This window comes from Corvus brachyrhynchos, unplaced genomic scaffold (genome assembly GCF_000691975.1).
Source record: "Corvus brachyrhynchos isolate BGI_N302 unplaced genomic scaffold, ASM69197v1 scaffold21, whole genome shotgun sequence".
Lineage (NCBI taxonomy): Eukaryota > Metazoa > Chordata > Aves > Passeriformes > Corvidae > Corvus > Corvus brachyrhynchos.
Window position 1 is genome coordinate 1,395,331 of NW_008236924.1, and position 15,167 is coordinate 1,410,497.

The 15,167-nt window shown below is 45.8% G+C and overlaps 1 protein-coding gene across 2 annotated transcripts in view; it reads right to left on the reverse strand.

Annotated features, from left to right (window-relative positions):
- The window catches only part of GLRA1 (glycine receptor alpha 1), a 21,838-nt gene extending 6,701 nt beyond the window's left edge, over positions 1–15,137 (reverse strand). For both annotated transcript variants that reach the window (XM_008628935.2, XM_017728123.1), the window contains exons 1-3: positions 14,949–15,137; positions 10,754–10,821; positions 2,114–2,337 (exon numbers count right to left, since the gene is read on the reverse strand). In XM_008628935.2, the coding sequence (XP_008627157.2) occupies positions 2,114–2,337; positions 10,754–10,821; positions 14,949–15,123 (467 nt within the window). In that variant the 5' untranslated portion in view covers positions 15,124–15,137. The remainder of the gene's footprint in view (positions 1–2,113; positions 2,338–10,753; positions 10,822–14,948) is intronic.
- Positions 15,138–15,167: the final 30 nt, after the last annotated feature.

The window sequence follows — 15,167 nt, forward strand, 5'->3', positions numbered from 1 at the left end:
TTCCTGCTGCAGATGGAATTTCATTGCAATGCTGTTTTAGACTGCGTGGAACAAAGAGTTCCCTCACCAAACAGTTCTGCTGCTTCGCTTTTCCTTTCTTGCCTCAGGTTCACAACAGGCTGGATTAGCAGAAAGCCCAAGCCCACTCTCTGGACCCCCCAAATGCAATGCTAGATATTGGGACTGCTTGTAAATCTCTGAACAGAACATTTCTGTGTCATAAAGAAACCACCAAAAAGAAGTTTGATCAAAATCATATGTTTGTGTGGGGGGAAAGAAAGACTTCAGTGGAATTTTCTGCAGAGAAAATGCCTTGTGCTAAGCCAGTATGAATCCTGTATCTTCCTGAATTCCTGCAGAGCCCTTGAGACATCTACTTCTGTCCCCATTTTCCACTAGGTGCAGGCTGCATTTTCTGTGTTATATTGCTGTGCTGCCCTGCACCATGATCTATGCTCAAGGTGTTTGGTTGGTTCAACAAGCTGATACTAAATGATTTGCTCCAGATAGTTAGACTTGAGTTATTTAGTTTGATAGTGTTGAAAATGCTGTTCCCTGAAGTGTTTAGGGTTTTCAGCTTTTTACCTTGATGTAGAAATAGCAGAATTACCCAGGGGACAGAAATTGAATTTTTCTATCATCAGACCTACAAGAAGCTTATCAGGAGGGAAAGATACTTTAATTTAAAATCTTATGTTGTTAGAAATTCTCAGCTTGAGTTTAGAGGCATGTTGGGACAGAAGATGTGACAAAGTCCACCTTCTTGTAAATGACTTGCCTAGAGTTTGATTATTGCAAATAGTAGTAGTAAAGAACCAGTTATGAAATGGCAGAGCACCTTATAGAGTTTTATTTAAAGGGAAAGACTGGGAACTGGGAACTCTTTGCATTTACACTGTGCTTTGGGAATGTCCTCTATCTTTTTCATTTTCACAGGAAAATGTACTTCTAAAGAAACCCATATTTTCATTTAGAGATGAGTGAGACAGGAAAGCTGTTTTTTTAAACTGAAATGTTTTTGAGTTTTTGCCTTGAAAATGGTGATTTTTCCATGTTCCCTGCTGAGTCATTGCTCTGCCTGGCAGAGCAACCCCAGGGCTGGGATAACCCAGTATTGCCCCCGTGCCCCTGCAGACCCTCCTGGAAGAGAACTCTGTGCCATGCTCGCTACCAAGCTGCTGCTGTTGGTTTTACTCCCTGCCTGGTTTTAAAAACTAAGAACTGTGAGGTTTCCCCATTCAGCCAACACAGTGGCAATTCTCTTACTGTTTTGGCCATCAGGGAGCTCATCTTTGGGCTGGAACCACCTTGGTGTTTAATGGATGTCTACTTTTCAGCATTAAGCTGTTTATTTCCCATTTTACAGCTCCAGACTGCTTTTCCTTCCCATGGCTGCCACTGGAAGCTGCGGTGTGAGATGGGGTGTGCGTTCCATAGGCAAATTTACATTACACATGAGGTGAAAAAGTCTTCAATATAGAGTTAAACTTTCCCAGTCTAAGCTCATGAAGTTTGATCTTGATTTCATTGGTTTAAAATAAAGCGTGAATGGGGTTGGAAGTGAAGGAGGGGGCTCAGATTGATTTCCTGTGGGAAACTCAATGCAATTAGTTCAACTTCACTGGTGGATTCTTGGATCTAGCAGTAAAGGGATGGCTGGGAAAAATTAGGCTGGGACAAAGCCATGGAGCTCTACTTAGCATTTTCCCTGTTTTTTACTTTTTTTTTGGTCAGGAAATGCTGCAGCTTTGAAAACAGGGTGTTCATGGGCTTCTACTGGTTTTCACATAGCACAGCTGGTTTTAGGCTTGTACTAACATAAGAGATCTGAAGTAATTTTACATCAGGGATGTTAAGGAATCTACTAGCAAGGAGCAGAAGTCCTTGAACTGAGAAAGGTAAAGATGAGTTAAATTCCCTCCCAGACCAACACTCTGTCTCAATATGCTTTAGCAGAGGTCTCTTCCCACCACATTGCTTCAACACTGCTAATTGTTTGATCTCCCACTTTAAAAACCCCCACATTTCTTTTCTCCAACAGCATGCTGGAAGTCTAGGCTTGAACAGGGGGAGTTTAGTTGTGCCCTTCCCCACCTTGGTGGAGTCACCTCACCTGATGCTGTAGAGGACATTGCCATTCCGGGAGATCCTCAGCAGCTTGTTGTCTGTGGTAATCTCATGGAAATGGGCCCCTTTCTCGTTAGCAAAGAACAAGTCAGGTTTCCAGATGGAGTCCAGCATGGAGGGGTCCAGGTCCAGGGAGTCGTCAGGGTACTCGTTGTAGGCCAGCCGGGGGTCATTCCACTGCTGCCGCAGGAAGATGTTCACCCTGTAGTCCTGCACAGACACACAGAGCTCAGAGCAGCCTCAAAGTGCTGACAGCTGGGGAGCACATACTAAAATCATCCTAAAATGAGACACACCATGTCTAGGCCTATGTTCCCAAGCTATGCCAAGCGTTTTTGGTATTATTCCTCAAGGAACTGCTATTAATTTTTAGCTTTGTAGCTCACAGCTATGTCATAGCATGAGCAGCTGCCTGTCCCTGCGTCCCTCTGTTACAGCAATTGTCAGCTGTGTGGGAAGTGTCAGGACCTCTCTGTCTGGACCCTGGGGCTGCAGAGGCGATGAGCAGTTGTGGAGGCCGCAGACAGCAGGAGGATGTTCCAGAGGATTAAGCGGGGAAAGAAACTGAAACCAGCTTCCTTTCAGTGCTGAACTGTCCCATATTGTGACTATCTGGGGTTTCCCCAGCACTGGGAAAGGAAAAGGCACAGTGAGACGCGTTGTCCATGAAAGAGAAGTTCCCTGTGTGTCTGCTAATGTGAGGATAACTCAGATGAGCCAATGGGAGCAGATGCCTTTGGTTAGAGTTTATGAGCAGGAGAGGGATACTGCATGAAGTCTGCTCTCCTAATCCTGAGCATTCTGGGTTCCCTGCTCTAATGTCAAAATGCCATAAATGCATCAGATTTTATAGGATGACCATCTTCCTTATTTAAAGGTAGTCCCTCAGCACTATGCAAAATTATACTTGCTTCATAACCACAAGTCTTACAGCTCCCCTAAGTTCTCCAGGTCAAGGCTGGCTGCTGAGGTTGAGTGCAGACACTCTCCTGGAAAATTAGAGGCAGTTCCTCTTCTCCCTGTCTGACTAACAGCTTCCCAGGGTGATCTGCATGCTCCTTTTCTTCTGACTTTCACATAAGAAAGTGAGCCAACAAATTGAAATGGGGAGAGGATGTGCCAGCTATCAGGAGAGGGATGAAAGCTCCACAACCATAAATTAATCGACATTTTCTAAGTACAGAGGCAGACTGTGTCTGAAGAGTAGCATATAATAAACCAATTCCACCGCCCAGGCCCAAATGAATAGATGCTCCCATGATTAAGGGTTTCTTTGTTGCCTTTCTAACACAAATGTACTTGGAAGACTTTTATTAGGAGACAGTCAATGGACAGTGCCTGACGTACCTGCCAGTATCCAATACCTGCTGCAGGCACTTGGTGAGAGGCTCTCCCTCACTCTGACACCAGCTCTGTCCTTTCCACCTGGAGAGCACAAAGCTCTGGAGTTAAAGGGTGCCTGTGTAGGAGAGACCTGCTGCCTCAAGTGCTCACTTGACTGTGAACCTACCGCCTCTTGTCCAGGAGGACATGACTCTCGTGGTGTCCAGTGGCTCTGGAGGGTTGGGAGACAATTGTGTTGGGTGCTCTGTGTTTTGGATGAGGCACTTCCTAGCCAAGCATGTGGTCTAGAGTCTATTTCAGGCCACTTGGTGCCATCTGCATCCTCAGAGCACAGAAGCTGCTAATGACATTAATGATTGTGACATCAGCAAATGAACCACGGGCTTGACGCTAAAAGGAGCAGACCTCTGAACATGAAAAAGAGTTGCAACACTCTTTCCTTCTGCTGATATTCCAAATGTCACCTTCACAAGTCCTAGTGCATCCCTCTGACTTAATTGTTCATCTCTGTCAACCCTGGATAATGTGTCTGCAAGAAATGTGAATAGCTGGGGACAGCTGGGGGCCAGGGTCTCAGCGCAGGACCAGCCCATCACACAAGCCTGGAAAAGGAAGGGAACCATGAATTCCCACTTTCCACAGCAGGCAGCAGCTCCCAGAACAACGTGTATATTTTCAATTCTCCCTTTTCTGTGTGTCAAGATCTGCAGCCCTTGCAGCCAGGGGAAATCAATGTCACTGACCTAGTAGGTAGAAAGCAAAAGGTTGTTTTGCTTATTCAGCTACAAATAAGCTAGATGCTAACAGGTCAGCTCCAGTTTGGGACTTCTGTCATGTACAACACAAATTAAACTCATGTTTGGAAGAAACTTCAGTGGTAGCTGCCCAGAACTGTGCTCAGGCTGATGGAGTAGTAGAAGGGGGGAGGGAATGGAGCCAAATTCCCTACAACAGCCTGTGTTACTGCAGATAGGCTTTGTTGATGGAGTAAATTCACTGCTTCGGCTCCAAAACTTGCCCAAAGGACAGGAAAGGGTGAGACAGGAGGTACTGAATGGTCTATGTTGCCCCCACAGCAAGCATGGGAGACCACAGGCAGAATGACAGCCATAGTCTTTGTCACCATAAGGAGGCATCTTAGTTAAACGTTTGTGGGCCAAATGAAAATTAACTTCTCACAGTGATTGGCTGTGAGAAGGCCCCTCCTAACGACCTCTAGAGCCACAGTGTCCTGTCCTCATGTCCCACCCACTGAGAACAGTCCAGAGGCACCTTGTGAATGTGTGGTGTGAGAAGCTGTACCACCTCCACCCTGGCCACATGCAGCAGTGTGGGGAGTAACTCTGGGTTGTGTTACTCTGTGTTCCTCCTTTGGACAGAAGGGTTTGGTGTGGATATTTCTGTTTTGGGATACAGAAAACGAAGCATTTATGTTGTGATATAGAAAAGGCAAGGATGAAGAAATATGATCTATGCACTGAATGCAATTCTCTGGCTTTGCCATTTCAGGGCATTAATATTTTACCTCTGTGTGTGTGTTTATGAAGGTCTTCCTACTCAGTGAGTTTACTCCACAATCCTGGCCTGCTCACTGAGAATATTGTTTTTCCCCAGATTCCTTTGCCCTTATGTCATTGCACTGCAGTATTGAAGGTTCTGAGCAGCCTTTTAGGTTTCTTATCTGAACATAAATGTAAAACCAGGCACTGTGACTGCAAACCAGACATGACACTGCCTGAGGAGCCAGCAGAAGGCATGGAGAGCAGTCAGGGTATGTCTGTGCTGTGACACAGGCTAAGAGAAGGGTTACAGTGTTCTGCACCAGCTAAAGAGCCTCTGTGCTGAAAGCTGTGTCCTCAGCATTGCAGTCAGGCTGAGAGGTGATGAGCCAAGCAGCACTCATCCCTCGGCTACCTGGAGATATGCAGCATTTCTCACGGTTGCTGTTACAGGAGATCTTAATCAGCATCACCAAGAAGTCCACAGTTATTCCTGAATGATGGACAGAATGGGCCAATTTCTGGTCTGAACTTTAAGAAAAAAGAGGTTTGACTGGGGCTGCAAACTTGGCAAAAAAAAAAAAAATTCTCTTTCTCTGTATCCTTCTTATCACTCAGGTTCCTCATTTGTGTGCCTATCACATCCAGGCATTGATTATCTTGTGCAGCCTGCTCCTCTGGCTGGCTTGGGAGAGGGGAGCAGCAGCTCTGTGCAGTGAAGGCATTCAGGAGCTTTGCAATTTGGCACAAAGGCATTTTACTCCCAAGAGGGAAATGACACAAAGCAGGAAGAGAGTAACTGGAGTGATCAAAGTAGTTCAATTTGATAATGCTGAAATGAAATTCTGCTTAGTGACCTCGCAAGGAGACAAGGAAACAGAAGATCGTTTGAGACCTTGCCTTCCCAAGATCCCACAGCCTTGACATCTTCTGCTGAAAGCAGAGGAGGCTGGAGGCAGTGCTGGGCGGAAGAGATGGAGCCTCTCAGGGCACTCAAGAGGTTTTCCCCGTGACTCAGGAGTTCTGTCAGAGCAGCCTCTGCACTGAACAGATTTCCTCTTCGATAAATTTACATTTTGCTAACTGAAAAAACAGGGTAGAGACTGAGCTCCTTCAGAAGGGGACTCTGTGACTCCACCTGGGCAGCAGAGCATGAGGGGCTTTATTAGCACTGAGTTAATTCTCTAGAATGGGTATGAGCAAACATTCTGAATGCAACCTGCCTTGCCAAGGAGCACTGCAACAGACTGCAAAAACACCAAGCACACCAGGAGCAGCCCCTGGAAGGGTTAATAAAGCACCTCTTTACCTTATCAGAGCTGTAGCTAAGCAGCCAATTTGAAGCCGGTGTGAAACCACACCTGGGGAGGAGGAGTCTGTATCAGAGAAGGGATGAACCTGATGAGGGGTGGGAGCAGTACCCTGCTGCTTGATTAGTGTGGAGTTTTTTTATTCTGGAGCCCAACGTGGAAAGATTTTCTGTGTCTTCCTACAAAAAGTGGGGAATATATATCTTTTTGAGCCAGTGGAGTTGCTGGGGTGTGAGATGCAGCCAGCATCCAGAATTGCAAATGTAAGTATTTAGTAGTGAGGTCTTGTTTCTCAGCTTGAGGAGATTTTGTGTCCTTGTATCTGAGTTATACAGTCCAATCTCATGGCTTTTTGCTGTTTTTTCTTTTCCCCCTCCCTTCTTCATTAGTGTGAACACAAATTCTAACCACAGACAGCTGGAACACTGCAGGCCTAACATTGAGGTGGCAGCAGACTGCGAGTTGTTGTGAAAACCTTTTCATTTTGTGTTATGTGGCTTGTTACGTGCTTATCATCTCTGTGGGACTGATGGTTGGGTTTAAGAATGACTGACTGCAGGAAATTTTGCTCAAAACCTTACTTTTGCTATGGGATTTGTGCATTGAAAGTTACATCTTTTGCTGATCTTGGGGTGAGTGGGACCAGTGCTAAATGTGTGACCCAAGTTCTTCATCAGAATCTCTGCTGCACTGGGGCTGGTGGGTGTGGAGTGAATTGCTTGGTCTGCTTTGCAGGGTGCTTTGTTTCCTTGTTGGAAATCTCATGTACAGATGTGTCTGAACAAGTACTTAACATTTGGACAGTTGCTGCCTCCAGCTTCTCCTGTCCTCAAGAGATGCTGGGAGCCCAATTGTGGCTGTGCTGCAGCTGGCTGGAAGGTCACGTTTGCTTTGCTCTTTTCAGATGAGATCACTATGGCATGAAAGCAGCAAAAAGAAATTTGCATTTTTACACAGTGTCTAAGGGAGCCTGTGCTGGCTCTTCTGTGATTTTTCTTTCTTTTTCAGTCTCTTTTTTGCTGTGTGTGGGTCCTTTTTAAAATCAGTCTGGAAAACTCATTTTGAGTCCAGCTCAGCTAGCATTGCTAGGTGATGATACAAAAATAAATTCCTCCTTCTCCATGTGCCTTCACTGTATACAAAATGCTCCCAGCTGCCTAAGCCAGTGAAAGGCCATAAAACTGCAGATTCTGTTGGAAGAGAGAGCAAGGGCATCACTTAATTTTCCATTTGCTGTTATAGCAGGGAATTTGTTAATGAAATGCCCAGATAATCCTATCAGTTGCCTCATGCCCCAAAGAAAAGCCAAAGCTGGTGCAGTTTATTCACTTAAAACCCAAGACCTGTTCCCAAAGTGCTTCACTTTCATTTATTTGGAATGAGGAATTTGTATATTTGCTATAGGTTTCATAGTTTCTTATGGCTGGGGAGCTGTTTATGCTTTTGAACAGCAAAAATGGATTTAAGAGCTTGTGTTTGGTGGTTGTTTGGTTTTTGTAGTAATAATTGGAGAGAGTGGCTGCATCTTGCACTTGTCCTTGGGAAAGCCTTGGTGTTGGATGCTTTGGGACAGGAGGAGCCTGTCTGCACTCGTGTGGCTGTTGGGGTGGGTCCTGTCCTTCCCTTTGGAGCACTGGCTGGGTTCACAGCGATGTGTTCCCAGTCTCAGCTTCCCTTGTCCTTAGAGCTCCAGGCAAGTGAGGCTGGATAGAAGCTCTGAGCTGCAATCCTACATAAATGTCCAATCAATTATGTGCACCACTAGAGGCTTTTATGTTGGGTCTCCAGCTCTGCAGGATGCTTAAAGGAGTTACTTCCCTTGCTCTAAATCAGCTCTGCCTTAGGAATTCAATTTGGTGGATGATTTTTTTTTTTTTTTGATTCCCCCTAACCTTGCAGCAATTTTCAGATCCCCATTTCTTGCCTTGTTCATTTTGAAACTTTGTGGGGCAGATGTCAGCTTTCTGCCAACTCTGGGGAGTTTGTGCCTTCTCTTGGCTACAACTCATTTCCCTTCCTTCTGAGGTTTGTAGGCCCAGCTGTCTGCATCAAATGCCTGGGGGTTTTTTTCTATTTTTCTGTATTTTCTCCTCTTCCTTTACCTCCCATGATGCCTCAAGCTTTAAGTGAGCACTCACCTCTAATTTCTCTAATCCTCTGCATGGTGAGCTCATGGTTTACACTGATTTGGGATATTCAGGCAGTGTAAACTTAGAAGGGAGCAGTGGTATTTTCTGTAGGAACTATCAACCCACTATGGAGATATTTTAAAGCCTTCTCTAACTGCATGTGGGACACCCACTAAACACTGTGACTTCTCCTGTACGTAGTAGTGTAATAGTAATGAAATATAAGGTGATGTAGTACTCAGACCTGAACCTGACTAGGCTTAGGGTGCCTAATGATGGAGGTTTAAAACATAATTTTTATTCTCTTTTTGGCCAGTGAAGCAGCTGGGGGAGTTTTGCCGCTGTCAGTCCCAGGGGTCAGTGATAGACTCTGCCTTTCTTTGTGGTAAAACACTGATTTGCTCCTCTCCCTTTTGCAAGCTGCCACTCCTTCCTCTGATGTTTGACCACTTGTTCCCCTTGTTTGAATTCAAAACAGTCAGGTCCCTCTCAAAAGCCCAGGACTGTCTGTTCTTCCCAGAAACCGCTGGGGAGCTGACACTGCCTGTTTGTCCTGCTGCATCCTCAAACAGTGGGGAGGCTCTGGCTGCTCTGCAGAATAAATCCCATGTTACAAATCCCCAGGACCTCTCCAGCCTGCTGAGACCTCCTTTTCAGCTGTCTCAGTACCTGTGTTTCTCGTGTTGCTGTTGGTGTTTACAAGCAGAATGCTGCTCCCACACAAGAGCATTAGCTCAGGCTGTGTGCAATGCTGCGTCAGCCTGACATCTGGACTGGCTTGTCAGAGCTGCCTTGGAGATTTCTAGACAAAGCAATGTGCCCACAGGGTGTTCTTTGGTTCCCATGGGAATATTTTTTTTTCTATGGAAGATTGCCTATGAAATGGGTGGCAGCTGGAGAGGAGAGCAAGGCCCTGCAGCGTGGCTTGGAGGTGAACTGCATCTCTCTCGTGCTAGTCTGTGCTAATTTTACTGAGCATCCTGCTTACAGGGATCATGTGGCATCTTTGGCTGCTCCAGTGCGTCTCAGAGTGTGGGACAGATGCACTGAAAGAACATGTCAATGGAATGTGGTCTGTGCATTGCACAGGTCCTTTGTGGGCCTGTCCCTCTCCCTTGCACTCTGGATTGGTGTGTAGGAGCAGTATTTATTGCCTGTGATGCCAAAGGAGGTACCAATAAACAATAAATTAGGAACAGATGTGTATTTTGGTGGCATTTCTTCCTCTTTTGCTTTATATACAAATGAATCCATGCTACACATCTCACCTGTGAGCTCTGACAAATTCTGCAGTCCAGATAGGAAATCTGTTTCCTTGTGCTTGAACAGAATAACAGCTTTTTTTCCCCCCTCCACTACCAGAACTGAACTGTCCCAACCCAAACATTTCCAGCAGAATGATGTAGTGTCAGAAGAGGCTTATAGCCCCAGACTGTGTGGCTGTGGCTCTCCTCTGACAATGGTGTGCATGCCAAGTAATTTGTTCAAGTCAAGGCGTGTGATCTATATGTAAAGCCTAAAACTTCCTGCCTGAATGCACAAAATGCCTGAAGCTGGAGCCTTGCATTCTTCATTCAGCATTTTTCTCGAAAAAGAATTACCAGAGGGTAATTAAACACCATATTTCTGGATTATCTTTAATTAGCACAGCGGTAAGGCACAGTACCTCCAGAGTTTTCCTTTGCTGTTCACTGGTTATGTCACAACCAATCTTTAATAGTTTTCAGATGGAGCAATTATCTCCTGTTCTAGTGATCCTCTGCTCCTAGTGCCTTGCCAATTAGATACAGCCTTTAGCCGTGCTCACTAATTTTGTATGAAGTGAGCCTTAACTCAGAAATATTGGGTTTGATTTTCTAGTAAAAATCATTGTATACCAGAAATATGTCTCCAAGAAAACAATCATCTTAATCGTTAATAATTCTCTTAATCTTTGCAAATCTGAAACCTTGGTGTAAGCTGAATTTGAGTTCAGATGATTTCCCTTCTCTTTGAATCCAGATTAAATTTGGATTTATGCCCACTTAAACACAAAGTATCTGTAACTGTCGCTGAGCTTGGAGCCTTAGGCAAATCTTCAGAAAAAGATTATTTGTTTTCCTTTCTGACCCTTGCCCTTTGCCTGTGCAGTGTTTTTCTAAGATGGAGACAGAGACTGTGTGATCTTCAGCTACATGTAATGAGTCTTGTGTGTTGACCATTAATTTACTCAAACTTTAAGTAAGCTTGGGAGCACTGAGTGTTTTTCCCTGGTCACTCTGAGGAGGAGGGTGATGCTGCATTTTCTGGGAGTGCAGTGAGGCTGAGCCAGTAGCTGAGCAGCTGTGCTGTGATTTTTACTTACCATAGTTGTTTCTGCAATCGAACCAAAGCTGTTGATGAAAATGTTGCAGCTGACGTTCACTGGTGGGCCTGCATGACAAATACAGATTGGAAGAGCAGTTCACTGTGTGCTCATGAAACAAAGGATTTTCACTCTGTGGAGTTAAAACCTGCTGTGGGAATGGAGTGACTGAGGGGTGAGTAGGGGAGTAAGGTCTGTGTGGCTCTGCCTGGTCTAGTCTTGGTTCCGATGCCAGTTTGACACCAGACAGTGCTCTTGCTCTGCCTCTGCTCCCCTCTTTGGCAGAGGGTTTAGAGATCTCTGCTGGGAACTGTTCAGATGAAAAGGAATAGATCAGAGCCAGCCAGGACAGTTTCTAGATATCTTGACCTGGCTATATGGATGTCAAATCTCACCTTGAACGTGATAGCAAACTACCCCAGAAAGGAGCTGAGAGAAAATTGAATTTTAATTAGAGCTACACATGTGAAATACTCATATGAAGTTCCTGAACTAGGATGATGTGCTCTCTACAAAGCCAGTGCAGCAGAGTGTGCTGTAGGGAACAGGGTGGCTAAAGCAGCAAATACCCCACAGGATGATGGTGGTGTTGGGGAGCTGACACCTCCTGTTTGACCCTCTGCATCCTCAAACAGCAGGGAGGGACTGGCTGCTCTGCAGAGTAAATCCCAGGCTGCAAATCCCAAAGACCTTTCCAGCGTCCTGAGAGCTCCTTTTTAGCTGTTTCAGTGCCTGTGTTTCTTGTGTTGCTGTTGGTGTTTACAAGCAGAATTGCTTGTAAACCCCAAACCCTGGGTGATGATCCTGACTTCAGGGCTCTGCCAGCAGGAGTTCTCTGCATGTCCTGTATTTGCAGAAGGTAATCCTGGACTCTGGACCATGCCTCTCCCGGGCTTGATTTGCTTTCAGACCAAAGCTTTGCTTACCCTGCTCATATTGGAGAAGTTAAGAGGTCATCAAAAGAAAAGTGAGTGTTAAGGGATGAAAAGGCTGCGGTTTGAGGGCATGGGGGTCAGTCTGTTCATGTGGTACCAATGCCCAAAGGTGAGACTGGAAGTGTTTCACAACATTGCCTGGAAAATCTGAGGTGGAAATGCTGCATTTACACACAGGGAGATGCCAAGACCTGCAGTTCAGTGAAAGCCAGGGAATATCTTGGAACCAGGGCATATCTGGTGCCTGGCAAACCAGTGACTTGCCCACATATATTGAGAGGACTTTTGTAGAGAGTTGAAGCAAAAGGGGCCTCTGCTCTGGGGGCTGCCAAAGGACCTGCTGTGGGCACTGCCCAGGATGTGGTGGGGAAAGGCAGCCCAGGCAGGGAGCAGAGACACTCCCCCAGGGACCAAGGTCCCCTTTTACACCGGAGGAGTTAATCTCATATCATCCCTGTGACAGATGCTTCTGGGAAGATAAGATCTGTGAAAGTAGAGAGCGTGGATTTTCAGATTATTCCCCTATTCTTTATAGAGTCAGGGATGGTGTCTGCATTTCAAACACTGCCTGGTGGCTCAGCCTGCTGGGGGAGTGATGCTCCTGCTAAGGTCACATCTGCAGCCTGGCAGTTGCTGCAGGATGAAATACTGGGGGGGAGGAATGGCTTTAACGAGAGCCTTGTGCCTCTAATCAGTGCAAACTTCCTCCTGTGTGGAAATTAATGGATTTTCCTGATTACTGAGGAACATTTGGAGCTTGGTTTTCTCCTCTTCATTTCCCTTTCCTCTTCTCCTACTTTGGCCTCCTCTGAAAGTTTGTGCCCATCCCCTGCAGCGATGCTCTCTGCTGGGGTCTTCTTGGTGTGAGTCCCAGGCAATCCAAGCAGGCTGCTGTCTAACCAGCCCCCAGACAACCACTGCCAGCTCAGCAGCATCTCACACTGTTCAATCTGTGCAGCTTTCTCCAGACTGTTAAACACTGGCATGGATTGAGCTATCAGACATAAAATTATATCTTTTTTTTCCCCTGCTTTCACCAGCCTCTCTTATCCAGCAGTTTATCCAGAAGCTGAAAGCACACAGTTATCAGGCTTTAGTACTTGCTTCATCCCTTCTGTTGAGCTCAGGGGCATTGGTTTTCTGTTCTGGATCTGTTCATGAACCACATAAAAGATCCTTGTACATGTGATTCCCTTCCCAAAGGGCACAGTATAAGGAAAACACTGAGCTGCTCTCCTGGATGACTGCATGTGCTCATCACTCTGACAGGTATGGGACATTTTGGTCCCCCTGTTCCTGATCCATGCTGACATGAAGCTGAGTGTGGGGTGGGTTTGGCCCTGTGCATGTGAAGGCTCCTTGGAGCAGCCCAGCTGTTGTTGAGGCACTGAGCTCTTCCCAGTGTGTCTAAGGAGAGTCGTGAGCTCCCTGCAGGATTTGGAGGTGTTTGGTATTTTTTAGCTTGTGAGAGGCTCTAGAAAATTCCCTCCCTGCCACTGAAATATTCCTCCTCTGTGCTGGGATGCAGCTGTGAAGGGATGTAGTTTTCCAGAAGCAGGGGTAAGGACACAGCCTGGGTGAGAGGTCCCCTGCTCAGTGCCTGCCAGGTTCCTCTCTGTCCCTGCCTGAGTTCCTGACTTCATCCTCCAACTTAAATCAAAATCCAAATACTGCTGCTTTGTTCTCAGAATGTGAATCCACAGCTAAGCCCAGACGTTACTGCGTTTATGGAAAAGCTGCAATCTTCTCTTTGTTAATCTTCCTCTCCCCAAAAATCAATCTGATATGGAACTTTGGTATTATTTTCATTTAGATCTAAGCAATTAAAATGTCCTTATGAGTTACTGCAGTTAATTTAAATGATGTGCTTTGAGAGCTACAACCCCAAGCTCTGTAAAACACCTCCTATGCATCCCATATAAATTGGAGCCTGATTTATGTGTGGGAGGCTAAGCCAGCAAAACTGCCCTGAGGGGAAGGTGTAGTTCATTGAAATGAAACTGAAATTAAATTATCTCAAATAAAAATGCAATACAGCTGCCTTCAGCAGGGAGTGAATGTATACATTTCATTAAATATTAAAGTTTAATTTGTGTGTCTGCATAATTTAGTGGTAGGCGGGTTTACATGGTGGTGTTTTAACTCTTTGAGATTTGGACAAGAACAGCAGTGTCTTGTGTTGCCTGATTGGTTACTGGGACACAGGGTTCCCACCTTTCTTTGGGTTTAAAAGCCCAGTACAGAGTTTATTGTTTAAAGTGGGTGCCAGGTGCTGTCACCAGTGATTAATGGGTTCTGGGAGTCCTATGTCAGCCGTGCCAGTGGCTTCAGGGGAGGTGGAACTGGTTGCAGGAAACAAAATAAGTGAAAAAAGTGAGCTTTGGAGATGGCTGGGCAGTGGCTGAGAGGGGCAGGTCCTGCTTTATCTCTGGCCATGATTCAGGGCCAAAGAGCTCTGGGAAAGGGAGCTCAGTTAAAAAGAAAGGAAAACAAAAAATCATAGAATGGTTTGAGTTAAAGACCCTCTAGTTCCAACCTCTCTGCCATGTGCAGAGATTTCTTCCACATTAGGCCAGGTTGAAAAAGCCATCCAAAAACCCCATTGCAAAACCCCACACCCCACTGTTGTAGAAGAGGTGTTTTAAGGAGGAAAAGAGGTTTTGTTGCCTCTGCCAGAGCCTGATTCAGTGCTGTTTGGCTGCCATGGAATATGGGGTAGACTGGAAAACTGGGGGTGAAACAATGGAGCAGTGTTGGGCTTAAGAGCCCCTTAACCGTGGGGGACAGGGATGGGTTCAGGCTGCCCCTGGCATCTTGTGGAATTTCTGTGGAGCTGATGGGAGAGACTCCTCTTGGCTGCAGTGGCTGTAAGGGAGGAAAAATGCCTTCCACTAGCAGGTGCCGTGGGCAGTGACTTCAGGGGAAAGGGAAGTTGGAGGTTTTATCCTGACCTCCAAGTATGTTCAGCTCCCTTCCAGTCACTGCTTGGATTGGCAGGATCCTCGATCCCTGTATTGGAGAGATAAGGGGTCCCTATGTTTCTTGTATGTGGAGTTCTTACAAGGCTGTTTCCACTCTGAGCAGACATTTGATGATGTCTTTCCAGACATCTACAGGGATCCATGTGCCAAGTATTGTTATAATACGTACTTCATAAGAACATAAGTATTCATATTTCATGTAGCGTTAGGAAGATATTAATGAGGATTGCATGCAGTTTTCAATCCCAAAATGAAACAAAGCTGGGCTTTTTTGCATACCTTTAAAATTTGGTCTAATCCTGGCATCGTATCCCGAAGTTCGCCCCATCAACTTATCCAAGAAATCCGAAGGAGACATGGGTTTGGGGGCAGAGCGAGCTGCTGCTTCAGCTTCTTTGGAGGCTGCCAGGCTGTGCAAGTAGAAATAAAGAGGAGGTTTCAGTGTGTATCCCATGCTGGGGAGGGCTTGGGGTCCAGAAACTCAGCAGTCAGCATCTT